The sequence below is a fragment of the Zalophus californianus genome, chromosome 10 (genome assembly GCF_009762305.2).
Source record: "Zalophus californianus isolate mZalCal1 chromosome 10, mZalCal1.pri.v2, whole genome shotgun sequence".
Lineage (NCBI taxonomy): Eukaryota > Metazoa > Chordata > Mammalia > Carnivora > Otariidae > Zalophus > Zalophus californianus.
In genome coordinates this window covers 98,578,463-98,606,099 of record NC_045604.1, presented here as the reverse complement: position 1 = coordinate 98,606,099, position 27,637 = coordinate 98,578,463, and the positions used below count along the sequence as shown (strand labels likewise).

At 38.3% G+C, this 27,637-nt stretch overlaps 2 protein-coding genes across 6 annotated transcripts in view; both read right to left on the bottom strand.

The window, feature by feature from the left end:
- The window catches only part of TPST1 (tyrosylprotein sulfotransferase 1), a 165,131-nt gene that overhangs the window by 61,596 nt on the left and 75,898 nt on the right, over window positions 1-27,637 (bottom strand). For all 5 annotated transcript variants that reach the window (XR_003523377.2, XR_003523375.1, XR_003523374.1 and 2 more), the window contains one exon: window positions 753-951. Coding sequence is in view for 1 of the 5 variants with exons in the window: in XM_027613744.2 (XP_027469545.1) it covers window positions 753-951 (199 nt within the window). In the remaining 4 variants the exon portion in view is untranslated. The remainder of the gene's footprint in view (window positions 1-752; window positions 952-27,637) is intronic.
- LOC113933536 (60S ribosomal protein L39-like) lies at window positions 21,709-21,864 on the bottom strand. Its single transcript, XM_035722586.1, has one exon. It carries the CDS (start codon window positions 21,862-21,864, stop codon window positions 21,709-21,711), a length of 156 nt encoding a protein of 51 aa, XP_035578479.1.

Below are 27,637 nucleotides of genomic sequence, written 5' to 3'. Positions count from 1 at the left end.
GTTTCAGTTTAGAAAGATGAAAAAGTTTTGGAGATGGATGGTGGTGGCAGTGCACGACAATGTGAATGTACTCAATACCACTAACTCCACACTTATAAATTGTCAAAATGCTAAATTTGATGTTACGTATATTTTACAACAATAAAAAAAGAAAATTCTGATTTGAAATAAATTACATGAGAAAGGTACATATTCAGATTAGCTTTGAGTTTTCAGCTTTTCTAAAACAATATTTTATAAAGATGTGAGCATTTAAAAAGCCGTAATTACACTTTAATAGCAACTTTCAATCAGAAGGTAACTTATTACACCTGTTTAATAATTCTTTTGATGTAGCCAATGTTCAGTTTTCAAGTATCAAGAAATCATGCCCCATTTAAACAAAGGTTTAAAAGTAAAGTAGCTATTAGGTTCAAAGGGGAAAAAAAACCCCTAGAAGTGAGGTCACTAATAATTCTGGTTTTTCTGGCAAATCTGTGGTAATCAGCTATGAGAATAAATCTCCCCAACAATAAGCACCATTTCTAGAAATTGGACAAAGGAGATTAAATAATTGTCCCCATAATTCCTGGGAAGAGTCACAGTTACCCTTAAAATGCAGTGTAAGTGTTCTTATGATAAAGCATTCTAAAATATAATTGTTCAAACTTAAATTTCTGATCATAAAAAATAAGAAGCAAAGTAAGAAAAAACTTTTCAGGACCCAAATTCCATATCCAGTTTTATCAATTCACTTTAAAAATCTCACTTACCCTTCTAGTGTTTTCAAGGATTTTGGGATCAGGTTTTCCATAGTTAGGTGGATTGGCATATGGGTCATATCCAAGTTTGGCAAGCATAGGTGCAATCACCGCCATGTCTTGTAAAACATCTGGGGGTATCTTCCCAACCCATTTTGATAGTGCTCCCACATTGACTGGCTTGATGACTTGGTCTGTAGATCTTTCCACTCTAAAAACAATATAATATGAATATGAATAAGTATTTATTTAGAATACCAAAAAATAATGTTAAAAGACCAATGGAAATTATTTTTGATAACTTTAAAAACTGTAAGTGTCTGGATTATAAATCTATTGAGAAAGAGGACATAACACTATTTCCCAGACTTTTTTTTAATGTCCTAAATTTGATAGCTATTATTGGCAACTTTGTATTTCTAGAAACAGGAAAAATGGTCAGCTAAAAACATCTGCACAAAACAGGTTAACAATTTAATTACAACATCCACAAAAAAAATAACAATGCTAAGATTGCTTAGGAAAACAGCCAATCAACTTACTTGAAAGGCATCAAAATTAAACAAATAAATAGGATGGACTGATGAATGATTAGAGGGACAAACAGACTGACAGATGTGTGATAAAGCAAAGACAGCAATACATTAATTAAAGCTAGTAGGTATAATTCTTTCTTTTCTTTGTATGCTTGAAATTTTTCATAATAAAATATTAGGGGGAAAATAGCCAACCATAGTCTACTAAGAATGCAAAATATTCATTTGTTCTATTTTTCTGTTGACTTCCTAAAGAATCCTTTTTTCTAAAGAAGGAAAAGAAGTGCTATTTATGATTTTCAATATTATAGAATAAATGTATTCTGTCTCTTAATCTAGAAATTTACTTTATGCTTCTGGTTATACTCACTATATTTGACTAAATAACTCATCATCTTAGGATAAAATAAATAAATATAAATAAAATAAATATAAAGTGACACCTAGATTTAAACTGGATCTGAATTAGATTTTGGCCAAATGACTGCAAAACAAAAGTGCCTAATAAAACTTGAGAGTTTTATATCATAATACATAAGAAGTCATTCAAATTAGTATTCTAATAAGAGGTAAAACCCCTTTTTAAAAAGTATATGACCTCTCACTGCAGATAATCATTTCTGATGAATCCCTCAAAGGGACTCCATTCCTAAACAAAAGACAAGAGAAAATAAAATGATTATTCCCTGGGATTCTGTGAGACCACTAACTCCAGGTTTCCTTCCTGTCTCAATGGTCACATTCCCCCCCGCCTCTTAAAAATTTCTCCAGGACACCCAAAGCAATCTACACATTCAATGCAATCCCCATCAAAATACCATCAACATTTTTCACAGAACTGGAACAAATAATCTTAAAATTTGTATGGAACCAGAAAAGACCCCAAATAGCCAAAGGAATGTTGTAAAAGAAAATCAAAGCTGGTAGCATCACAATTCCAGACTTTAAGCTGTATTACAAAACTGTAATCATCAAGACAGTATGGTACAGGTACAAAAACAGACAGACACATAGATCAGTGGACTAGAACAGAGAACCCAGATAGGGACCCTCAACTCAATGGTCAACTGATCTTCGACAAAGCAGGAAAGAATGTCCAATGGAAAAAAGACAGTCTCTTCAACAAATGGTGTTCAGAAAATTGGACAGCCACATGCAGAAGAATAAAACTGCATCATTTTCTTATACCATACACAAAAATAGACTCAAAATGGATGAAAGACCTACATGTGAGACAGGAATCCATCAAAATTCTAGAGGAGAACACAGAGCAACCTCTTTGACCTCAGCTGTAGCAATTTCTTGCTAGACATGTCTCCAAAGGCAAGGGAAACAAAAGCAAAAATGAACTACTGGGACTTCATCAGGATAAAAAGCTTTTGCACAACTAAGGAAACAGCTGACAAAACCAAAAGACCACCAACAGAATGGGAGAAGACATTTGCAAATGTCTTATCAGATAAAGGGCTAGTATCCAAAATCTATAAAGAACTTATCAAACTCAACACCTAAAGAACAAATAATCCAGTGAAGAAATGGGCAGAAGACAGCAACAGATAGGGGCGCCTGGGTGGCTCAGTCGTTAAGCATCTGCCTTCGGCTCAGGTCATGATCCCAGGGTGCTGGGATCGAGTTCCACATCAGGCTCCCTGCTCCACGGAGAGCATGCTTCTCCCTCTCCCACTCCCCCTGCTTGTGTTCCTGCTCTCACTATCTCTCTCTGTCAAATAAATAAATGAAATTTAAAAAAAAAAAAAGACATGAACAGACATTTCTGCAAAGAAGACATCCAAATGGCCAACAGACACATGAAAAAATGCTCAACATCACTCGGCATCAGGGAACTACAAATCAAAACCTCAATGAAATGCCACCTCACACTAGTCACATTGGCTAAAATTAACAAGTCAGAAAACAACAGATGTTGGCAAGGATGCAGAGAAAGGAGAACCCTCTTACACTGTTGGTGGGAATGCAAACTGGTACAGCCACTCTGGAAAACAGTATGGAAGTTCCTCAAAAAGTTAAAAATAGAGCTACCCTACGACCCAGCAATTGCACTACTAGGTATTTATCCAAAGGATACAAACATAGTGGTCGAAAGGGCACAGGCACCCCAATGTTTATAGCAGCAATGTCCACAATAGCCACACTATGGAAAGAGTCCAGATGTCCATCGACAGATGAATGGGTAAAGAGAATGTGGTATGTATATGTGTGTGTGTACACACACGGAATGGAATACTACTCAGCCATCAAAAATTGAAATCTTGCCATTTGCAACAACATGAATAGAACAAGAGGGTATTATGCTAAGCAAAATAAGTCAATCAGAGAAAGACAATTATCATATGATCTCACTGATATGCAGAATTTAAGAAACAAGGCAGAGGATCATAGGAGAAGAGAGGAAAAAATAAAACAAGATGAAATCAGAGAGGGAGACAAACCATAAGAGACTCTTAATCATAGGAAATAAACTGAGGGTTGCTGGAGGGGAGGGAGGTGGAGGGATGGGGTAACTGGGTGATGGACATTAAGGAGGGCATGTGATGTAATGAGCACTGGGTCTTATATAAGACTGATGAATCACTGACCTCTACCTCTGAAACTAACAATATATTAACTGAATTTTTAAAAAAAGTTTAAAAATGAAAAAAAGATGTATATATATAAAATGGACTACCATTCAGCCATCAAAAAGAATGAAATCTCACCATTTGCAACGACGTGGTTGGAACTAGAAGGTATTATGCTAAGCGAAATAAGTCAGGGAAAGTCAATTATATGATTTCACTCATATGTGGAATTTAAGAAACAGAACAGATGAACATAGGGGAAGGGAGGGAAAAATAAAATAAGACAAAACCAGAGAGGGAGACAAACCGTAAGAAACTCTTAACTGTAGGAAACAAACTGAGGGTTGCTGGAGGGGAGGTGGGTGGGTAGATGCGGTAACTGGATGATGGGCATTAAGGAGGGCACTTGATGGAATGAGCACTGGGTGTTATATGCAACTTGTACATATAACTGATTGTTATATGTACAAGTTTAGTTTAGAATCACTAAACTCTACTTCTGAAACTAATAATATATATGTTAATTGAGTTTAAATTTAAAAAAAAATTTCCCCAGTACTCCACTGAACCCACTGCTCTTTTCACTCTATACTTTTTGCTTGATATTGATATTTATTGATCTTTTCTTGACATCCTTGGTTTTTCCAGGACAGGTCCAGTATTATACCTACTGCCCCAGCCTTCACTGTTAACAGCACATCCTACTTACTCTCATAAATGTTCAAGTTTGTATGATAAAATTATATGGTCACCCTACCCAGATACCCTATACACACCTCAAAACTAACATGGTCCAAAACTGGACCCATCATCTTCTGCTCAAGATCTGGTCCTCTTCATGTACATGTTATATTGATAAATGGCACCACCACCTATGCAGAAGGCAAAGCCAGAGATCTCAGATGGGACAGGGAGAAAGAAAGCAAGATCATTTCCAAGTTATCCAGTTCTATAGTCTTTATGTTTGAGTGAAACAGCTCTCCTCCATTCCTACTGCCATTATCTTAGTTCCTATCACCATCACTTCTCACCCAGCTGATTACAGAAGCCTCCTAATTTCCCTGCATTTAAATAGTTGGCTTCCTTGCCCAACTATCTATCATTCCACTGAAATATAAGTTATTATATGTCTTGTTAATCTCACTATCACCAGCACATAGCACATTAATATGTAATAGATGCTCAATTAATGTTTATTAAGTCAATGACTAAAAGCTTTTCATGGGAAAAAAGCACAGGCCTATATATTTAGTTTACACAAACATGCTCAAGAGAAGTCAAGGATCATCTTTATAAGGAGGTCAATGGACACAGGATGAACTAACCAGAAAACACACAAGTGCTAAACTGCATGTATTTTCTGTGGGGGCATTAGGAATGTCAGAGAATAGGAGTCATGTCTACAGAAATAAATACTTCCAGAAAAGCAAAGTTTATAATAAACATAGAATATCATTTTCTGCTCATTCTATGTCAGGCACTTTGCATGTGATATCTAATTTCTGTATCCCTAAAAAAACCTTTTTTTTTTTTTAAAGATTTTTAATTTATTTATTTGACAGAGAGAGACACAGCAAGAGAAGGAACACAAGCAGGGGGAATGGGAGAGGGAGAAGCAGGCTTCCCGCTCGGCGTGGAGCCCCATACAGGGCTCGATCCCCTGGGATCATGACCTGAGCCAAAGGCAGATGCTTAATGACTGAGCCACCCAGGCACCCCTCCCTAAAACAACCTTAAGAGTAAGGTATCAGTCCTTATTTTTCAAATGTGTAAACTGAGACCCAGATAAGGTAAGTGATTTACCAAGGATCACACAGTCTGGAAATAGTGGAGTTAGAATTTGAACCCACATTTATATAATTCCAAAGCTTCCGTTTTTCCCATTTTCTCTTATTGCCATCCTATTGATTTTCTTAATTTTTTCTATGCTTCCCTGGAAACTTCAGCCTTTTGTTCTACGCTGTGTAGAGTGAGAAAACTGGTTTGCCACAACGGTAAAAATATACATATATACTATACATATAATAGGCACATATAATCCTCTGCTGGTAATCTTCAACGTGATCTCCAGGGAGCAGAAAAGATTTGTTGCATTTACTGATGTCCATGGCAATAAATACCCCTACCATGGCTGATTTCAAATGACCAACATGGCATCACCAACTGCAGTTGACCAGTTCCAGCAGACCACTGAATATCTACAGGGCCATAATCTCCTATCTCAAATTCTGAAATCCAAAAAACTCTAAAAACTAAACATTTTCCTGCCTTCATTTGGCAGCAAAACATGACCTGAACTGATAGTATTTATAGTCCTTATTCTACTTGGCCTAAATAATCATACTCTTTGATGCATAAACATTAATGTGCATGATTACACAGTGCTGACACAGAACAGTGGGTATTATATAATATGTGTTATGTACATTATATGACCTGAGATCCAAATATTTCTGAGTTCTGAAACACATCTGTGTTAAACCCTGGAGTCACACATGGGGTCTGCATATCATGACTGGGAAGTTGGCTTTATTTTGAAAATGATGGGAAATGATAGAAGGGTTTTCATCACAGAATTGACATGATCAGGTTATCACTATAAGCACTCAATGCCGATAATTATCGATAAGGTAGACTGAGGGATGGTGTAACTGGGGTCAGAAACACTAGTAAAGATGTTCAACTACATATTGGAAAAGTTGAGAAATTACTAATTCATCTACAGCAAAGTGAGATGGAGATAGAAGAAAAACTCAATAGATTAAAAACAAACAAACACTGATAAGACTTAGTGGCCACTTAGGGGGAGAAGGAGGGGAAGGAGTCTAGATCAATTCAGATTTGACATGAAAGGCTCGAAATAGTGTTATCATTCATTACAGTAGGTAGTATGGAAGGAAAGCATATGATGCTGTTGCTTTGTTTTGTTTTAGATGTATGGAACAAAGAAAAAGAGGTAAAAAAAATTTTTTTAAAGATTTTATTTATTTATTTGACAGAGACAGAGACAGCGAGAGCAGGAACACAAGCAGGGGGAGTGGGAGAGGGAGAAGCAGGCCTCCCATGGAGCAGGGAGCCCGATGTGGGACTCGATCCCAGGACCCTGAGACCATGACCTGAGCCGAAGGCAGACGCTTAACGACTGAGCCACCCAGGCGTCCGAAAAAGAGGTAAATTAATAGTAGTCACAAAGTTACCAAAAGTCTAAAGAAATACTAGAGTTGACTACGAGACTGGAATGTAGGATATGCTCAATAAACAATAGCTATTATCATTTTTTTCATCCAGATTATAGCACTGGTTCATAAGAAAAATGAAAAGCCATTACTTATCATTAAGATCAAATTAATAATTCAAAGTCCAATGATCTATTATCTGAAAGCAAAAGAGAACTCTAAAATGAAAGAATTTGGAAAGGTTTTTTGTTACATAACCACTGAGTCACAAGATCCACTAGCAGCAAATGCAGTTACTATGGACTGCTAAAGGGAAGAACTTGGAAAGGCCCACTGCCTATCAATCAGGTGTTTTTCTTTAAGACAGTAGTAAAGACATTTTATATTTACTGACCATAAAATTCAAATTAAACATTTTCTGAATACCCACTATGTGTCAGGTCAAGTGTTAGATACTACAGATGTAAAAATGACTGATTAGGCCATGGCCCTCCTCTCAAGAAGCTCAGAGTCCAATAAGAGAGAGAAACAAATACTCATGATTAATACGCAGCATGATAAATGTAATCACAAAAGCTAGAAACTATAGGGGTGCCTGGGTGGCTCCGTCGGTTAAGTGTCTGACTCTTGATTTCAGCTCAGGTCATGATCTCAGGGTTGTGAGATCAAGCCCTGCATTGTCAGGCTCTGCACTGGGAATGGAATCTGCTTAAGATTCTCTCTCTCCAGGACGCCTGGGTGGCTCAATTAAGTGTCTGTCTTCGGCTCAGGTCATGATCCCAGGGTCCTGGGATCAAGTCCCACACTGGGCTCCCTGCTCAGCGGGGAGCCTGCTTCTCCCTCTGCCTGCCGCTCCCCCTACTTGTGTGCTCTCTCCCTCTCTGACAAATAAATAAAATCTTAAAAAAAAAAAAAAAAAAGAGATTCTCTCTCTCCCTCTGCCCCTCTTCACCCTCTCTAAAAAAAAAAAAAAAAAAAAAGGAAAAAAAAAAAAAGCCAGAAACTATATAATGTGACTGCAGATGACAGAACTAAGCCATTCTTCTCCTGGGGTGGGACGTTGATCAGGGCAAGCTGCCAAGCAGCTAAGGCAAGAGTTAGCAATCTATGGGTCACAGGCCAAATTCAGTCCTACTGCCTGTTTTTGTCTGGCCTTCAAGCTACGAATGGCTTTTACATTTGTAAACAGTTTTTAAAAACTCAAAAGAATTATTTCATAACACATGAAAATCATATGAAATTTCAGTGTCATGAAGTTTCATTGGAACACAGCCATGCTCATTTGTTTATGCATTGTCTATGGCCTCTCTTCTGCTTCAATGGCAGAGTTGAATAGTTAAGACCATTTTGCTCCCTAAACCTAAAATATTTACTATTTAGCCATTTACAGAAAAAAATTATCAACTGTAATCTGAGACTGCACCTTAAGGGCATGTAGGATCTGTGTGGGGAGTCTTCAGGTGACACCCTTCCTTACAGAAGGATCCCATCAACTTTCACACACTTGAGAGACCTGCTGCACTTAGAGAATTGAGAGCTACACGTGGAGAGCACCCCACTTGTTTCGGAACAGTGTATGACTGCTTTAGCTCTAAGTCAGCTGGATATTACAACAAAAATTGAATGGCCTGTCAAGCCAAAAATACCTGGCCCTTTACAGAAAGTTTGTTGATCTCTGTTCCAAAGGATACTGTCATTAGAGAGAAATGAGCTTTGTTCTGAGAGCCTGATTATCTTTTCTACACAACATGCAGGCTGGATGGAGCTCATCAAATCCCCCTTACTCCTTTAGTCTTTCCAGAAATTAACCAACAGTTAGGCGGGAAGTGTACCAGGGTATAAGTTAGTTACCATTCCAGTACCCACTAATCTCACTGGGACCCTAAAACACAGTGCCTGCCAGACTAGAATACTTAAACACCCACAGCCCAGGCACAGGACTGCAAGGCAAGATACCTGTGAATTTGCAGGTTCTTCCCCAGTCCTAAGCGTCCAGGCTCCCTTTTCTCTGCAGCATTCATAGTGGAAGGCACTTCTCCTCAGGGAATGGGGACATGGCCAAAATTTTGAATGACTGAGGTGAATATAATCTTCCAAGACACTCATTTTAAAAGCATGGATCTTACATGAGTCTTAAACACTACAGCCAGGAGGGCTGCCAAAGCACAGGTCTGAATTATGATACACAGCAACTACTACAGGAAACCAAATTCTCTAGACTAAAGCAAGCGTCAGGGCTGGAATGGACATGCAAAAAAGGAATGGATAAGAGTACATAATCCAGGGGCACCTGGGTAGCTCAGATGGTTAAGTGTCTGTCTTCGGCTCAGGTCATGATCCCAGGGTCCTGAGATCGAGCCCCACATCAGGCTCCTGGCTCAGTGGGGAGCCTGCTTCTCCCACTCCCTCTCCCCACTGTTCATGTCCTCTCTCTCTCTCTTTCTCTCTCTGTGTTGCAAACAAATAAATAAAATCTTTTTTAAAAAAAGTACATAACCCATATGGTTAGATTTATTAGACTAAAAAGATGAAATACCATTAAAACTCCTATTTTCAGGGACGCCTGGGTGGCTAAGTAGGTTGAGCATCCAACTCCTGATTTCGGCTCAGGTTGTAATCTCAAGGTCACGAGGATGAGCCTCGCACTGGGATCCACGCTCTGCAGGGAGTCTGCTTCTCTCTCTTCCTCCCCGCTTGCCTTGCCATCTACTCATGCATTCTCTCTCTCAAATAAATAAATAAATAAATCTTTTATTTGAGAGAGAGACAGAGATAGCAAGAGAGAGAGATAGCGAGAGAGTATGCAGGAGCAGGAGAGGAAGAAGCAGGCTTCCCGCGGAGCAGGGAGCCCGATGCGGGGCTCAATCCCGGGACCCTGGGATCATGACCTGAGCCGAAGGCAGACGCTTAACAACTGAGCCACCCAGACGCCCCTAAATAAATCTTTTTTAAAAAATCATGTTTTCGGGCACCTGAGTGGCTCAGTTGGTTAAGCGACTGCCTTCGGCTCAGGTCATGATCCTGGAGTCCCAGGATCGAGTCCCACATCGGGCTCCCTGCTCCGCAGGGAGTCTGCTTCTCCCTCTGACCCTCTTCCCTCTCGTGCTGTCTCTCATTCTCTCTCAAATAAATAAAATCTTTAAAAAAATAATAAAAAATTAAAGTCATGTTTTCAAAGACTATTTCACTCTTAACAAACACATTGTCTTGTGAAAGTGGATTCTTTTGTGTATGTACACAATAGAAATTCGATTTTGTAATGTTATATATACTCATAGAATCATATCAAAATGCTAACAATGACAGTGATATGATTTTGATTTTTATATTCTTACCTAACTTTTCTGTATTTTCCAATTGTCTATAGTAAGCAATGTCTTTTTCAGTCCATAGAATAGTGGAATTATAACGATCCACACAGAAGTCTATTAACTATCTCAAGCTCAACACAGCCCAAACTTAACTCCTGATCGTATCCCCAAAGTCTACTACATATCCATGGCCCTCCCAGTCTTAGTTGAAAACAATTCCATTGTCCTGCTGTGCGGAATAAAAACTGGAGCTGTCTTTTGACTACTCTTTTTCAAACTCCACATCCAATCCATCTTAAAATCTTATCAACTTATACCTCAAAATATATCCAAATATGATCACTTCTCATGAAATCCACAGCTACTGGCCCCTGGTCCAAGGCAACATTATCTCTTGCCTGGATTTCTACAATATTCTTTTAATAGTTTCCCTGCTTCTTTCTTTGCATCCCTGTGGTCTAGTTGCAGTATATACACCAGACAGAGTTAGACCATGTCACTTCTCTGCTCAAAATCCTGCAACACCTCCATAAGTATTCCAAGTCCAAGTCCTGAAAATGAAAGGGAATCTGAGAAGCCATAAGAATAGGTTTTTTAATCTCGACAAATCATCCATGAAAACAAAGAAACCAGATAGCAAAACCAAAAAAACACAAACAACATTTAAAACAAAACTAGGTGACAAAGTTTCCCTACAAACTCCAAAATACAAGTGGTTGGAAACAACCAACATAACCATAATACCTGCATGAAATGAATGAGTGGGAGGAAGGACAAGGAAGCAACAGGGCATCTGAAAGACATCTATATGGTTGACCCTTGAACAACATGGTATGTAGGGGTGCTGACACCCACGCACTTGAAAATTCTTGTGTAATTTTTTTTCATTTGTTAAGTAATCTCTACACCCATTGTGGGGTTTGAACTCATGACCCTGAGATCAAGAGTCACATGCTCTACTTACTGGGCCAGCCAGGCGTCTCCCTTTCCATTTCTTGGTGTAATCTTTAATTTCTTTCATCAGTCTTTTATAGTTTTCAGAGTACAGGCCTTTCACCTCTTTGGTAGGTTTATTACTAGGTATTTTATTATTTTTGTTGCAATTGTAAATGGGAGTCGTTTTGTACTCTCTCTGCTGCTTCATTATTGGTGCATAAAAATGCAACAGATTTCTGCACATTATGTATCCTGTGACATTACTGAATTCACTCATCAGTTCTAGCAGTTTTTTGGTGGAGTCTTTCAGGTTTTCTACATATCGCCTATGTCATCTACAAATAGTGAATGTTTTACTTCTTCTTTACTGATTTTAATGACTTGTATTCTTTTTGTTATCCTACTGCTGTGGCTAGGACTTCCAGTACTATGTTGAATAAAAGTGCTGAGAGTGGACATCCTTGTCTTGTTCCTGACCTTAGGGGAAAAGATCTTCGTTTTTCCCCATTAAGGAGGATATTAGCTGTGGGTTTTTCATATATGGCCTTTATTATGTTGAGGTATGTTCCCTCTAAACCTACTTTTTGAGGGTTTTTATCATGAATGGATGTTGTACTTTGTCAAATGCTTTTTCCACATCTATTGAAATAATCATACAGTTCTTATCCTTTCTTTTATTTTGATTGATTTGTGAATATTGAACCACCCTTGCTACCCAGGAATAAATCCCACTTGATCATAATGAATGATTTTTTAAATGTATTGTTTGCTAGTATTTTATTGGGAATTTTTGCATCCATGTTCATCAGGGATATTGGCCTGTAGTTATATTCTTTTTAGTGGAGTCTTTCTCTGGTTTTGGTATCAGGGTAATGCTGGCCTTGTAGAATGAATTTGGAAGTTCTTCTTTTCTATTTTTTGGAACAGTTTAAGGAGAATAGGTACGAATCTTCTTTAAATATTTGGTGGAATTCACCTGTGAAGCCATCTGGTCCTGGACTTTTGATTACCTATTCAATTTACTTCCTGGTTATCGATATGTTCAAGTTTTCTATTTCTATTTTCGATTTCTACCTGTTTCAGTTTTGGTAGTTTATTTTTCTGGGAATTCATCCATTTCTTCCACGTTGTCCAATTTGTTGGCATATAGTTTTCCATAATTTTGTCTTATGATTATTTGTATTTCTGCGGTGTTGTTATATTTCTCCTCTCATTTGTGATTTGAGTCCTTTCTTGTTTTTTTCTTGGTAAGTCTGGCTAGAGGTTTATCAATTTTACTGATTTTTTTCGAAGAACCAGCTCCTGTTTCCATTGATGTGTTCTGTGTTTTTAGTTTCTATATTACTTATTTCTGTTCTAATCTTTTATTATTTCCTTCCTTCTGCTGGTTTTAGGTTTTGTTGTTCTTTTTCTAGCTCCTGTAGGTGCAAGGTTAGGTTATTCAAGATTTTTCTTGCTTCTTGAAGTAGACCTGTATTGCTATAAACTGCCCTCTTTGAACCACTTTTGCTGTATCCCAGAGGTTTTGGACCATTGTGTTTTCATTTTCATTTGTTTCCATGTACTTCTTTTAAGATTTTATTTATTTATTTACTTATTTGAGCAACAGAGCACATATACACGCATGCAAGCAGGTGGAAGGGAGAGGGAAAGGAAGGACAAGCAGACTCCCCATTGAGCACAGAGCCCCACGGGGGGCTCAATCTCGTGACCCCAAGACCATGACCTGAGTTGAAATGAAGAGTCAGCTGTTAACTGACTGAGCTACCCAGGTACCCCAAGTTTCCGTGTACTTCTTTATTGCTTCATTTGCTAGTTGGCCCATTTATTGTTTTGTAGCATGTCATTTAATCTCCATGTATTAGTGGTCTTTCCAGACTTTTTTCTAGTGGTTGATTTCTAGTTCCATAGTGGTGTGGTCAGAAATTATGTATGGTATGATTTTAATCTTCTTGAATTAGTTGAGGTTTGTTTTGTGGGCTAATATGTGATCTATTCTGGAGAATCATGTGCACTTGAAAAGGTGTATTCTGCTGTTTTATACGTTTATATATGTTAGATCCACCTGCTCCTGTGGATCACTTAAAGCCATTGTTTCATTGTTGATTTTCTGTTAAGATGATCTGTCATTGATGTAAGTGAGCTGTTAATGTTCCCTATTATTATGGTATTATTAGCAATTAGTTCCTTTATGTTTGTTACTGTTTTATATATTTGGGTGCTCCTATGTTAGGTGCATAAATACTTAAAATTGCTATAACATCTTATTGGATTGTCCTCTTTATTATTATACAGTGTCCTTGTCTCTTGTTATAGTCTTTGTTTTAAAGTCTACTTCATCTGATGTGCGTTATTACTACTCTGGTTTTCTTTTGACATCCATTTGTTCGATAGATGTTTCTCCATCCATTTACTTTCAATCTGCAGGTGTCTGTAGTATAAAATGGGCCTCCTGTAGATCTAGTGGGCCAGAGACGGGACAATCTGAACCTCAACAAAATAATAATTGCAATAGATTGAAATCGTCAAGTTAGTCTCTTGGAAAAATATGAAAAGAAACCAACTCATTATCTTGAAAACTACCAAATAAAGAATAACAATCCAGTATTTATCATGCCTTTCTCCTATATGGACTATAAACCTCAGTAACCAGATAGTAGATGCAGGGCTGTATCTCTTGAAAAAGTTTTTCTAAATAATATTGAGAAATGAAATCAGAATTTTGCAAAATCGAACTAATGAATCTAGGCACTGAGGATCAAATGCTGCTAAAATCACAAAAAGACAACTACACATAACAGATAGTCTTGTCGGGGCACTTGGGTGGCTCAGTCGTTAAGTGTCTGCCTTCGGCTCAGGTCATGATCCCAGGGTCCTGGGATTGAGCCCCACGTCAGGCTGGCTCCCCCCTCTGCGGGAAGCCTGCTTCTCCCTCTCCTACTCGCCCTGCTTGTGTTCCCCCTTCGGCTGTGTCTGTCAAATAAATAAATAAAATCTTTAAAAAACAAAAAAGATAGCCTTGCCAAATCAGATTGAGTCTGATTAAGCCTCTAGATCCAGCTACCAATTTGTATGAAATATAGAATTAAGAAGAATGTGTTGGACAATCAGCAGTCCGATTGAAAAAATTTTGCAGTTAGCAAAATTCAGATGGTAAATAAGTTTACTGCCGAATGACCTAGGCTCCCCCCCAAAATAGTGTATGGTTATGATAGGAATTGAGCATTTGGAAATCTATAAATTAAAAGAAACTTAAAATATGTGCCAGACTGTTTTTAAAGGGTGAGACTATAATATATATGCCTGCATATTTGGATGCTAAAACTAAAGAAACAACAGGAAGTGATCTCTAAAATTGTCAGAATAGTGTATAGTTTTGGGGAAAAGCATGAGATTTGTTTTGAGATTAGGATACATGGAAAGGCTTCTGGACTGACTGGCATAGTTCAATTTCTTGACATGGATGGTAGTTATACAAGGGTGTTTGCCTTATTAAAATTCATTAAACTAATTTTTAATTAGTCCTTACCATGGTCCACAAGGCCCTATATAACCTAATCTGACTTCCACACCCTCCTACATCCACTCTGTTCCAGCTCCACTGACATTTTTGCAATTGTTTGAGTAGACCACGTATGCTCCTCACTGGTGTCTTTACAGTGGCTGTTTCCTCTGCCTGGAACACTCTTTCCCTAACTACCCACTTGGCTAACTCCTTCACTCCCAAGATTTCCTCAGATCTCATGCTGATGAGGAATACCCTGATCACGCTATTTTATATTATAACCTGCCCTTCCAAATCCCCTTGGTCCATAGGACAACCTGGTTGGCTCAGTCAGCAGAGCATGCAACTCTTGATCTTGGGGTTGTGAGTGTGAGTTTGAGCCCCATGTTGGGTGTAGAGATTACTTAAAAATCTTTTTAAAAATTAAAAGAAATCCAGGGCGCCTGGGTGGCTCAGTTGGTTAAGCGGCTGCCTTCGGCTCAGGTCATGATCCCCGGGTCCCGGGATGGAGTCCCGCATCGGGCTCCCTGCTCAGCTGAGAGCCTGCTTCTTCCTCTCCTTCTGCCTGCCGCTCTGCCTACACGTGCTATCTCTCTGTCAAATAAATAAATAAAATCTTAAAAAAAAAAAAAGGTGAAAAAAAAGTCCACACCATCCTGGTTCCCTTTATTCTCCTCTGATTTTTCTTTTTCCATAGCATTTATGATCTCTGAATATGCTATGTGTTTTTCTTATTTAATATGGTTTTTGGGTTTTTTTAGTCTTCGCCCACTAGACTGTAGGCTCCATAAGGGCAGCAATTTTCGTATTTTGTTCACTTGTTCTTGCTCTCCCATAGGTCTCTGCAAGAAGTATTACCTTACCTATGAGGACTTCCCTACTATTCCTATGCCCCAACTCTTAATAACAACTTATCCTCTACTTTCTTTCTTTCTATAAGACTTATTACCATCTGATGAACTAGACGTTTAACTTGCCTATTTTTTTAATGGGATGGCTTCCAAATGCTAATGTAAGTTCCATGAAGAAAGGGCCTATTTTTATTTGTTTTGTGTGTTTTGTTAACTGCTATAACCCCAGCCTATTGAACATAACCTGGGACATAATGAGTGCTCAGTAAAAACATGTTAAGTGGGGGCACCTGGGTGGCTCAGTTGTTGAGCGTCCACCTTCGGCTCAGGTCATGATCCCAGAGTCCTGGGATCGAGCCCCACATCGGGCTCCCTGCTCGGCGGGAAGCCTGCTTCTCCCTCTCCCACTCCCCCTGCTTGTGTTCCCTCTCTCGCTGTGTCTCTCTGTCAAATAAATCTTAAAACATGTTAAGTGAACAAATAAATAGTCTTTAACATATTTAAGTAGTTTTTTCCTATTCCTTCTTAAATTTTTATCATGAATGACAACTGAATTTTACCAAGAGCCTTTCAGTACTAAATAATATGATCATTTGGTTTTAATTTTTTGATGTAATGAACTGTGTTAATAGATTTTTCTGATATGAACCATTCTTTCATTTTTGAAATAAAAGTTATTTGGTCATAAAAGCTTATCAATCTTTAATACACTGCTGAATTCTGCTTACTAATATTTTACTTATGACTTTATTATTTATGATTTTGGCATCAATATGGATAAGTAAATTCTGGTTTTCTTTTCTGTAACTTCTATTGGGTTCTGTTGTTAAGTCATGTTTTCATAAAATGAACAGAGGAGTTTTCCATCTTTTTCTATTACCTAAACTAGTTTAAACAGCACCGGACTCATGTGTTAGAAGTAATTCAATTTTGAATCACCTACACCTTTTTAAATGTTCTCTCTTGACTAAGATTGACCTTTTCAATCTCTTTGATGCTAATCAATGTATTTAAGTTCTCTATCATGAAAAATTAGCTATTATCTCTGGGCTTTCGATTTATTACAAAGATACCTTTACATAGTATTCACACATAATTCTTTTAATTTCTTTTATATCTGTATTATTTCTCCTTTTTCATCCTTTAGCTAATACACATTTGCTCTCTCATACCTTCATCGATATTGCAAAGGGTTTACCTTTTCACTGATCATCTCAATTATCAATTTTCATTTTTATTTATCCTTCCTACTATTTTTCTCTATTTTAGTATTTTCAGTTTTATCTGCATTGACTTTAGGATCCAAGACTATCACGGTAGTACCCCCTTATCCACCAGGGATAATTCCAAGACCCTCAGTGGATGCATGAAAACACAGATTGTACCAAGCCATTTATAGTGGGTTTTTTTTTAACCTATGGTAAAGTTTAATTTATAAATTAGTAACAATAAGAGATTAACAATAATAATAAAAAACAGAACAGTTATAACAATATATATATGTAAAAGTTATGTAAACACGGTCTCTCTCTCTCTCTCAAAATACCTGATTGTTCTGTATTAATGGTTTTAAGATAAGATGCCTATGTGATGAGAAAGTGAGGTGAATGATATAGGCACTGTGACACAGCATCAGGCTACTACGGACCTTCTGATATGTCAGAATGATTATCGGCTTCCAGACTGTGATTGACGATGGGTGACTGAAACTGGTGGAAAGCAAAACTACTGACAAGGGTGGGCACTACTGTACTCCTTTGTGTACGGTATCGTAACAATGTCCTAAATTCCCATATAATTTGGGTCTACTTCTAATCCTATTCTTTACCACTTATCAAGACAGATTCATATGCAAGAAGATTTTATTATTTAAGTACTAAGGAGGGTCTCATTAGAAAGGGTAATGGGCCTAAATAGCAGCATTAAACTGGAGGTTTCAGAAGTATGGTCAGTTGAAGGCTAAACTAAGAAAAGTAGCTATGTAATATAGGCTCAGTGCAACATGTATAATGTGTGTACACATTCCTATCCCACCCCCACTCTCAATATATGTTCCATAAGCTCAGGAATTTGTGTCTCGTTTGCCGTTCTATCTCAAGTGCTTACAATGATGCTAGGGACATAACAGAAGGTCAATAAATATTTGTTGAATAAATGAATAAACTGGAGAAATCTTGTTTCTGATTCTTCAGATGAACTCAACATTTCTAGGTTTAGATTAATAATTCACATAAGGTGAAGAAAAAAAAATAAAAATCTCTCTTCTCCCCTGATGACCCTTCCCCTTCCCCGAGCCTGGCCATGGGCCAGTCCTTGTTCGTTCTGTCCTTGAACATTCTGGGATGAAAGCAGCTCTGTTGTGGTTTTGTCTCTGGTTGTTGTATTTTCTCTATGCAGCCACATCTTGGTGTTTGGCCAGACTTGCATTCTTTGCAAGGAACAGATTTCATTTCTTGAACGTTCACTTACTTGCTCACTCTACTTTGGTCCTCCAGCGTGAAATGAAAGAACAAGCTAGTTAAATGCTGGTAATAATGGCCCTTAGCCCATTCCGGACTTTTAAGATTAACGTTATGTACGGGGCACCTGAGTGGCGCATACAGTTTCATCTCTTTTCTCTATTTTGTGAGACACTGTTCTCATACTTTGCTCTATTTTTTATTTTTATTTTTAAAAAACTGTATATATTTACAATGTGTACAATGTGATGTTTAAATACACACATCATTGTGAAATAATAGGTAAAGCTAATGAACATATAAATCACCTTTTTGTGTGTGTGGTAAATATACATAAGATCCACTCTCTTCATACTTTTTGTGAGTCCTTTAAGTTAGTTAAGCATCTGCCTTTGGCTCAGGTCATGATCCCAGGGTCCTGAGATGGGGCCACATTGGGCTCCCTGCTCAGCAGGGAGTCTGCTTCTTCCTCTCCCTCTGCCTCTCCCCTGCTTGTGCTTTCTCTCTCTCTCTCTAATAAATAAATAAAAGTAAAAAAAAAAAAGATTAACATATGTGACCAAATAGTTAAATATTACCCTAAAGTCAAATAGGGTAATCATCAGATTCATTATCTAGGTTTATATTTTTATGTCAAAGGTAAATTATGTTAACATATTATACCTTAAGACTTTTACACGTTTTATTTATTTATTTATTTATTATTTATTTGACAGAGAGAGAAAGAGATAGAGAGAGCACAAGCAGGGGGAGTGGCAGGCAGAGGGAGAGGGAGAGGGAGAAGCAGGCTGCCTGCTGAGCAAGGAGCCCAACGTGGGGCTCGATCCCAGGACCCTGGGATCATGACCTGAGCTGAAGGCAGACGCTTAACGAACTGAGCCACCCAAGCGCCCCAAAGACTTTTAGCAGTCATAAATAATGAAACTGTGTTGAATTTCCTTCCACATGATCTAATTATATACTATTATTTATCCCAGATTTGAACACTGACAGAATAAAGATATATATTTCAAGATCTTTATCTTACATAATATAAAGTACAGAGCTTCAATAGCAACTTTTTTTCAGCATTTAAGTCAAAAAAATATTTTTTTTAAGATTTTTATTTATTTGACACAGAGAGACAGAGCACAAGGAAGGGGAGCAGCAGAGGGAGAGGGAGAAGCAGGCTCCCCGCCGAGCAGGGCGCCCGACGCGGAGCTCGATCCCAGGACCCCGGGATCATGACCTGAACAGAAGGCAGACGCTTAATGACTGAGCCACCCAGGCGCCCCTTAATTCAAATTTTTACGTATATACTCATGTAACCACCATCTAGAACAAGACAGGGAACGTGCTCAGCCTCTAAACTGGCTCCTTTATGCTGCATCCCAGTTAGTACCCATAAGAAAACCAGTATTCTAATAATTACATAGATCACTTTTACCCATTTTTGAACTTCATATAAATGGGAAATTACATTATACACTCTTTTGTGTCTGGCTTTTTATGCAAAGCATATTTGTGAGATTCAACATGTGTGTATCAGCAGTTTGCTCCTTTTTATTGCTCACTGTATAAATATACCACATTATCTGTTCCCATGTTGATGGGCATTCAGATTTGCTTCCAACTTTTAGAATAGTTATAATACTTATATAATAAGTTATTAATAGTGCTGCCATAAATATTATAGGTTTTTCATGTAATTTTCTTAAATCTATAACTTCTGTTTTATATATACCCAGGAGTGGACTTGATGGGTCAGAAGGTAGGCATGTTTTGCTAAGCAGCTATAACAAATAATTTCCCAAGTGTCATATGTTTACACTCCCACCAACATTAAGAATTCTGGTTGTTTCACATCCTTGCCAATACTCTGTATTGTCCATCCATTTAATATTAACCATTCTGGTGCACATGTAGGGGTATCTCACTATAGTTTTAATTTGTATTTCCTGTAATAAGCCCACTCTTTTATTTACTTATTTAAGTAGAATTAGAATGGTGAAAAGATCTCACCTCATTAATCTATTCAAAAATTATATGCTGAATGAAGGAAGACTGCTGAATGCAGGACTCCTGACAGATGGAGAATACAGAAGTGTCGTTTTATCTTTTCTGTCTTGAAGCAAGTGATCTTCGGAAGACTTCCTTTTTCTATGGACCATCTTGGCCAGTGCTGAGTCAACCTATGTAGTTGACTTCACCCATGTTCTTTAATTTTTATATAGATTCAAGTCTAGTGTTCTTTCATCCCATCCTGAAGGACTCCCTTTAGCATTTGTGTAGGCAGACCTACCGCTGACGAATTCTCTCACTTTTTATTTGTAAAGATTGTCTCATTTCTTCTTCATTTTTGAAGGACAGTTTTGGCAGATATAGAATTCTAAGTTGAGTTCTGCCCTTCAGCACTGTGAATATGTCATCTCATGCATTCTGGAATCCATGGTTTCTAATGAAAAAGGCAGCTGTTACTCTTATTGAGGACCCCTTGTATGGCATGAGTCCTTTTCTCCTTCTGCTTTAAAGATTTTGTCTTTTGAAGTTTGATTATGATGTGTCTAGGTGTGGATCTCTTTGGTTTTATCCTACTTGGGGGTTCACTGAATTTTGTGGATGTGTTAGATACATGTTTTTCATTAAAATTGGGGTTTTTGCCATTATTTCTTCAAATATTCTTTCTGCTAATTCAGTATCTCTTCTCATTGTAAGATTCCTGTTATATGTATGTTAGTACACTTGATGGTATCTCACAAGTTCTGTATATATATATTTTTCTGTTCTTCAGATTGGATAATAGCAATTAACTTATCTGCAAGTTTGTTGATTTCTTTCAGTTCAAGTCTCTTGGACCTGATGAAAGAATTTTTCATCTTACTTATTGTCAACTCCAGAATTCCTATCTGGTTTCATACAGTTTCATCTCTTTATTCTCTATTTTGTGAGACACTGTTCTCATACTTTGCTCTATTTTTTATTTTTATTTTTAAAAAATTGTATATATTTACAATGTGTACAATGTGATGTTTAAATACACACATCATTGTGAAATAATAGGTACAGTAAAGCTAATGAACATATAAATCATCTTTTTGTGTGTGTGGTAAATATACATAAGATCCACTCTCTTCATACTTTTTGTGAATCCTTACATCTAAAGTGAGTCTTCTGTAACTCCCACTGCTCCCCCAACTAAAAAAAATTACTGGATTTTTTTTTTTAATCCATTCAGCCACTAAAGCTGAATAAATACTGAATGATTGGTGAGTTTAAACGCTTTACATTTAAATTCTTTTTTTTTAAAGTAATCATTACAAGCAACACGGGCCTCAAACTCACAACCCTGAGACCAAGAGTCACATGCTCTTCTGACTGAGCCATCTAGATGTCCCTAAAGTAATTTTTTTAAAGATTTTATTTATTTATTTATTTTTAGAGCCGAGAGGTCTCACATTTATTACTGAACCAACCTACTGGTGCAGAGGCACAGTCACAGAGAAAAATCATTTCCATGGTAAGACAAGTCTATGGCCAGGTAGGAAGGATGTTTACAGAATGATAGAACACCTGATCTTCATGCAGCTTAATTAAATGTGTGCCAATTAAGTGTGTCATCTCATGATGTGTGACGCCTTATAGACCCAGCTTGGTTCTTCTCCAGTGCCTCCTTTTGGAGTTGTACCTGATCTTATTACCAGTTTTCATCCGAATCCACTGGGGAATGGAACGATTCTGCTTTTGTTTCTTGGCCAGGAATCGCTTGATTCTGAAAGTCTTGTGAGAAGACATGGCGAGAAGCAGCCAGCCATGCAGGGCAGGATGGCGGTGAAAAAGAGAGCAAGATTTTATTTATTTTTTGACAGAGAGAGAGAGGGAACACAAGCAGGGGGAGTGGGAGAGGGAGAAGCAGGCTCCCCGCTGAGCAGGGAGCCCGATGCGGGGCTCGATCCCGGGACCCTGGGATCATGACCTGAGCCGAAAGCAGCTGCTTAATGACTGAGCCACCCAGGTGCAAGTAATTCTTGATAAGTGAGAGCTTACTGCTATTTTTTGCTGTTTTGCTACTGTTTTGTTTCCCTCTTCATCTCTTGCTGTCTTCTTTTGTTTTTCGATGATTTTATGTAATGGTTTCCTTTGATTCTTTTTCTTTTTCTCTTCTAAGTATCTATGATAGTTTTTTATTTTCTTTGTGGTTACAAGGATTCCATAAAATATCTTGTAGTTACAATTTTGTTTTAGGTTGACAACAACTTAATTTCAATTACATACAAAAATTCTACACTCCCCTTCATACATACTTTGTTTTTTTATAGTCAGAGTTTGCATCTTTCTATGTGTATCAATTAACAAACTTTTGTGACTACAATTATTCTTAATGTTTTTGTCTTTTAACTTTTACATTAGGGTTAAAAGTAATTTATATACCACCATTACAATATTACATTGATTATATATTTACCTTTACCCATGAGATTTATGTTTTCATATGGCTGTCTAGCTTGTTTTCATTTCAAGTGGAAGAACTCCCTAAGCATTTTCTTGTAATGCAGGTCTAATGGTGATGAACTCCCTCGGTTTTTGTCTGGGAAAAACTTTACCTCTCTTTCATTTAAAAGGATAATTTTGCCTGACACTGAGTTCCTGTTAGGCAGTTTTTTTCTTCCAGAATTTTGAATATATCATCCCACCCTTTCCTGGCCTGGTAAGTTTCTGCTGAGAAATCTACTGATATTCTTCTGGGGTTCCCTTATTAAGTGGTGACCACTTTTCTCCTGATGCTTTCAGAGTTCTCTTTGTCCTTTAATTTTTTTTGCTTTATTTTACTTTTTAATGGAGATATAATTGACATAACATTGTGTAAGTCTAAGATATACAATGTCCTTGACTTTTGGTAATTTGATTATGATGTCTCAGTGTAGTTTTCTTTGGGTTGATCCCGATGTGGAAACTTCTGAGCTTTGTGAATCTGGGTATCAATTTCCACTCACATGATTTGGGAAATTTTCAGCCATTATTTCTTAAATAAGCTTTCTGTCCCCTTCCTCTCCTTCCTCTCCTTCTGGGACCCCCCCCCCCCCATAATGCATATATGGTTTTGTTTGATGGCAGCCCATGAATCCCATAGGTTTCTTCATTCTTTATTCTCTGGGTAATTTCAAATACTGTATCCTTGAGTTTTCTTCTCCTTATGAGTCTGCTTATTTGAACCTGAGGTTAAAGCTCTCTATTGTATTATTTCACACAATGTATTCTTTAGCTCCAGAATTTGACTTTTTTTTAACGATTTCTATCTTTTTGTTGAACTCTTTGTTTTCTTCATATATTGCTGTCATGATTTTGTTGATTCTATCTATATTCTCTTGTAGCCCATGAGTTTCTTAAAAACAATTATTTTTAATTCTCTGGCAATTCACAGATCTCCATTTGTGGGGTGTCAGTTACTGAAGTTATTGTGTTCCTCCTGGTGGTTTCATGTGCCCTTTTTTTGTGTGTGTTCCTTAGCCTTGCATTGCTGTCTTTGCATCTGAAGAAGCATTAACCCCTTCCAACCTTCATGGACTGGCTTAGTTAGGGAAAGATGTCCTCTAAGAAAAGATGTGAGGTCATCAGCTGGGTGAGGTGTACAGCAGCTCCAAGTCCAGATGTGGAGGTGTGCCAGTTCCAGGGCAAATGAGGGCAGCTGGTCATCCAGTTGCATGTGTGCAGCCATGGCAAGCACCTGGCCCCATGGATGTACATGAGCAACTATGGTGGGCTCATAATTCCTTGGACACATGGATGTGTGTTCAGTGGTGCCTGTATGTGCTGGGAGCTATATGCTCAGGTTTGCACATCAAGGGGGGCACTGAGGCTGGTAAGGGAGAGTGACAGCTCCAACTCGTGGGTGGGAGGGGCAGCATTTGGCGGCTCTGGTTCCAAGGGATGCAGCACCTCTGTCATGAGGAAGCTCTAGCAGCTGGGGTCTGCATCAGGAAAGAACACAGGAGTCCTCTGCAGCAGTAACTACAGCTGCTGAATTCCCTCGCTGTTCTTCTTCCCCAATTAGGGGAATTCATGGCCAAGGGAATTCCCTGCGACACTTTGCTGGCCTGAGCGATAGATAGGGCAACATAGGCAGAATGCTTCCTATCCCATTTATGCAGTCATCTCCAGTCTCTGCACTCCTCTGGTTCACTGCAGCCCCCGAACTGTAGCCCGTCGTTTTCCCAGAATTCTCCTCATCTGTGATAGTTGACTTTATCATTATTTTTGTGCAGGGGTGAGGGCTGGGATCTCCTAGGCTGCCATCTTGGTGACATTACCCTCCCTCATAACTTTGCCTTAGTTCTTTAGACATGGTTTGATTCCTTGGGGAACTATATAAAATAGCTGATTTAAAGTATTTGTCTAGAAAGTGTAGTATCTAGGCTTCCTCAAGGAAGTTTCTATTGATGATTTTCCCATTATTTATTTGTATGCCTCATAATTTTTTGTTGAAAACTGGACATTTTGAATATTATACTGTGGCATATCTGCAAATCAGATTCTCTCTCTTCCAGAGTTTCTCATCACTGCTGCTTATTATAGTAGTTGTTTGTTTAGAGACTCTTCAAAATAAATTTTGTAAAGTCTGTATTCTTTGTTGTATGTAGCCATTGATCTCTGTTCTGTTAGCTTAGGGGTCAGCTAATAACTGGACAGTTTTCTTTAAATCCCTAGAACCAAAAATCTCCCAATCATTATGGAGGACTCTGTGGGTTCAGGGTATACTTTAAATGCTAAGCCAGGCAATTCACAACTCTGTCTTAGCCTTCACTTCCTGCTTCCACAGACCTTCAAGACTGGCCAGAGGTGAGAGCTTAGGGCCCTCTTTGGTCTTCTCTAGGCATGCACACAGTCCTGCCCAAGTACACGGCTTTCTATATTTCTAGGAATATGTTGGGAGTTTTCCAAGCCCTATGGACGTCTAATTCTAGGCTTTTTTATCTACTGTGTGACCCAAGTATTTTCTATTGCCTCAGGCAGCAGTAATAAAATTATTTGCTTGTAAATATTTTTGACAAATGCTGCTCTTCCTGCTCCCAGCAGCTTTAGCACTTGGCCAGTTGTGAGTCAGAAGAAATAAAGACAAGGGTTTTGAGTCAGTCTTCCAGGGAGCCTCCAACCAAGGCAAAACAAGTAATTATAGATCTTTGAGAATTAGGTCTGTTTTCTCAAATACCGAGAACACAGGCTGTTATTTTAGGCTCAGCAGATCTGGGGGACAGGAAATGGAACTAGGGTAAATTGAATAGCCACAAAGCTCACTCTTCTTACTGAAATTCAGCTACTTTTCATGAATAAGTATTTCCCTTAGTTGTTGCAAACCTTTGGTTAATTACCAGAGTTCTGAAAAGTTGATTCTAACAGTCTGCCAGTTTTTCTATGCTTTTACTGGAAGAACTAAATTTCAGATTTCTTGATTCTGCCATTTTTGCTGATGTCATCTCAAAATAAAACTTATTTTTTTTAATTTTTAATTTTTTAAAGATTTTACTTATTTGACAGAGAGACAGTAAGAGAGGGAACACAAGCAGGGGGAGTGGGAGAGGGAGAAACAGGCTTCCCATGGAGCAGGGAGCCTGATGCAGGGCTCGATCCCAGGACCTTGGGATCATGACCTGAGCCAAAGGCAGACATTTAATGACTGAGCCACCCAGGCACCCTCAAAATAAAACTTTTAAAGATACTTAAAATGCATGACTCCCAATTTCCCAGTAACTCAATTTATCAAAATTTGTTGACAGTTTATATAGTTGTGTGGCTACAGGGATAACTAAGGCAAACTGTTTCCACTCAAGTAACATGAATTCAACAATATCAGATGCCACGTGAAATTATGAATAATTATGACACTGGAGCAGAGTCCGGAAAGCTGCAATTTTAGTTAAGTGTCTCAGGTAGTTCTGATACTGGTAGTCTGGCTTGGAGAAAAATTGCCTTAGGTTTTTTTTTTTTGGCTTCTGCATCCTAAGATGGTATACTGATAAACATAAGCATATGTAAGCACAAGTGTATTATAAAGACCTAACCATAAAACTGGGCAATCAGGACAGGAGAGAGTAGTACAGAAAACAGAATATACTCACTGCGAGAGGGAGAAGAGGGAATGAGGGAGCCTGCTTTTTGCATCTGTGCACCATCAGTGTTGATGTTAGTTTTGTCAATACTCAAACAAGCCTTGAAAGGGTTCAGAAATTACTGCCTCAGAGAAACCTTCCTTGACCTCTATCTAAATTGGCAAACCCACCTCTACTCCAGGATGTATTTTTTCTTTTTAATTTTTTAGTAAGGATAATATTTTTAAATACCTTCCAACCTGTGTTTCCTTGTCAGGAAGCCAGTTACTCTTTCCCTGTATCATACTTGCCATTTTGCCTTAAGAAAAGTGGCATAGGAAATGGAAAGCCTGCCCTGAGCAGGCTCCTGGTGTACTGTTGAAAGGACAAGGGAACAATGGGAAGGAAAAAGCAGTAACACTCGTCGATACTGACCTCCTTCCTCCAGGATAAAATTCTAAAGAAGTAAAGACATGCTAAATAGGTTGAAGAAAAGCCTAAAAAGAGAGGGACTTTGATTCATTTCCCAGTTGGGGTTCTAAGAGGAGACTGCTATGTAGGATGCCCTTCTTAATAAACCAGGGAGCGTTACATGATCAGTATAAAAGATGAGGAATTTATAAAAGATGAGAAATTCATAGAGTATGAATTTACATATCCAGAGTCCACTGGCTCCCACATGGCATAAAAGGCATCGAGAATTTTCTGTATGCCCAACTGAGAAGGAGTAAGGGAGCTGAGGGTACTCAGCAAAATTTTATTAATGCAAAATTACTATGAGAAAGGAGTTTGCCCTAGCGGAGGCAAAGAGATTCTGTAGCTGAGAGCTGTAGGTCTTACTGTCCAAGATCAGGGCTTAAAGAATACGACAGCCAGACCTCTCAAGGTCAATATGATTCAAGGTGGGGGCCAGTACAGGAGGGAGAACCACTCAGCCATGGTGGAGAGGAGATCATGACTTAATTTGCCATAGACTGCATCCAGGTGTACAGGGACTACCAATATCCCAGAAACCAATAAGGACTCAGAACAATACAAGACCACACACAGTCACTTAATCTTTGTCAACACATGCAACCTAAGAAAGGTTAAGTGGTTCTCCTTGCATGTATACTTGTAGTAATATATGGAGTAGTGATAGTGGTAAAAATAACAAGAGCTAAGGTACTTGGTGATTGATTAAATTATTGGCTATTGGTGACTGAGCTCAATCTCTGGCTCTTCTTCCCTTCTAGGAGGTTGAGAAGTGGAATTGAAAGTTCCAACCCTTTTTTTAATCAATCACACCCATGCCCTGAAGCCTCCATAAAAGCCCAAAAGGATGAGTTCGGAGAACTTCCAAGCTGCTGAATGCACCCACATATGAGCAGAGCGACACACCTCAAACTCCATAGGGAGAGAAAGCTCCTATATTCAAGACCCTTCTAAACCTCACCCTATGTATCTCTTCATCTGGGTGTTCATTTGTATCCTTTAATATCCTT

Coding starts and splice junctions, on each gene's coding strand:
- LOC113933536 (XM_035722586.1), bottom strand. CDS start 21,864: ATGTCTTCTCACAAGACTTTCAGAATCAAGCGATTCCTGGCCAAGAAA.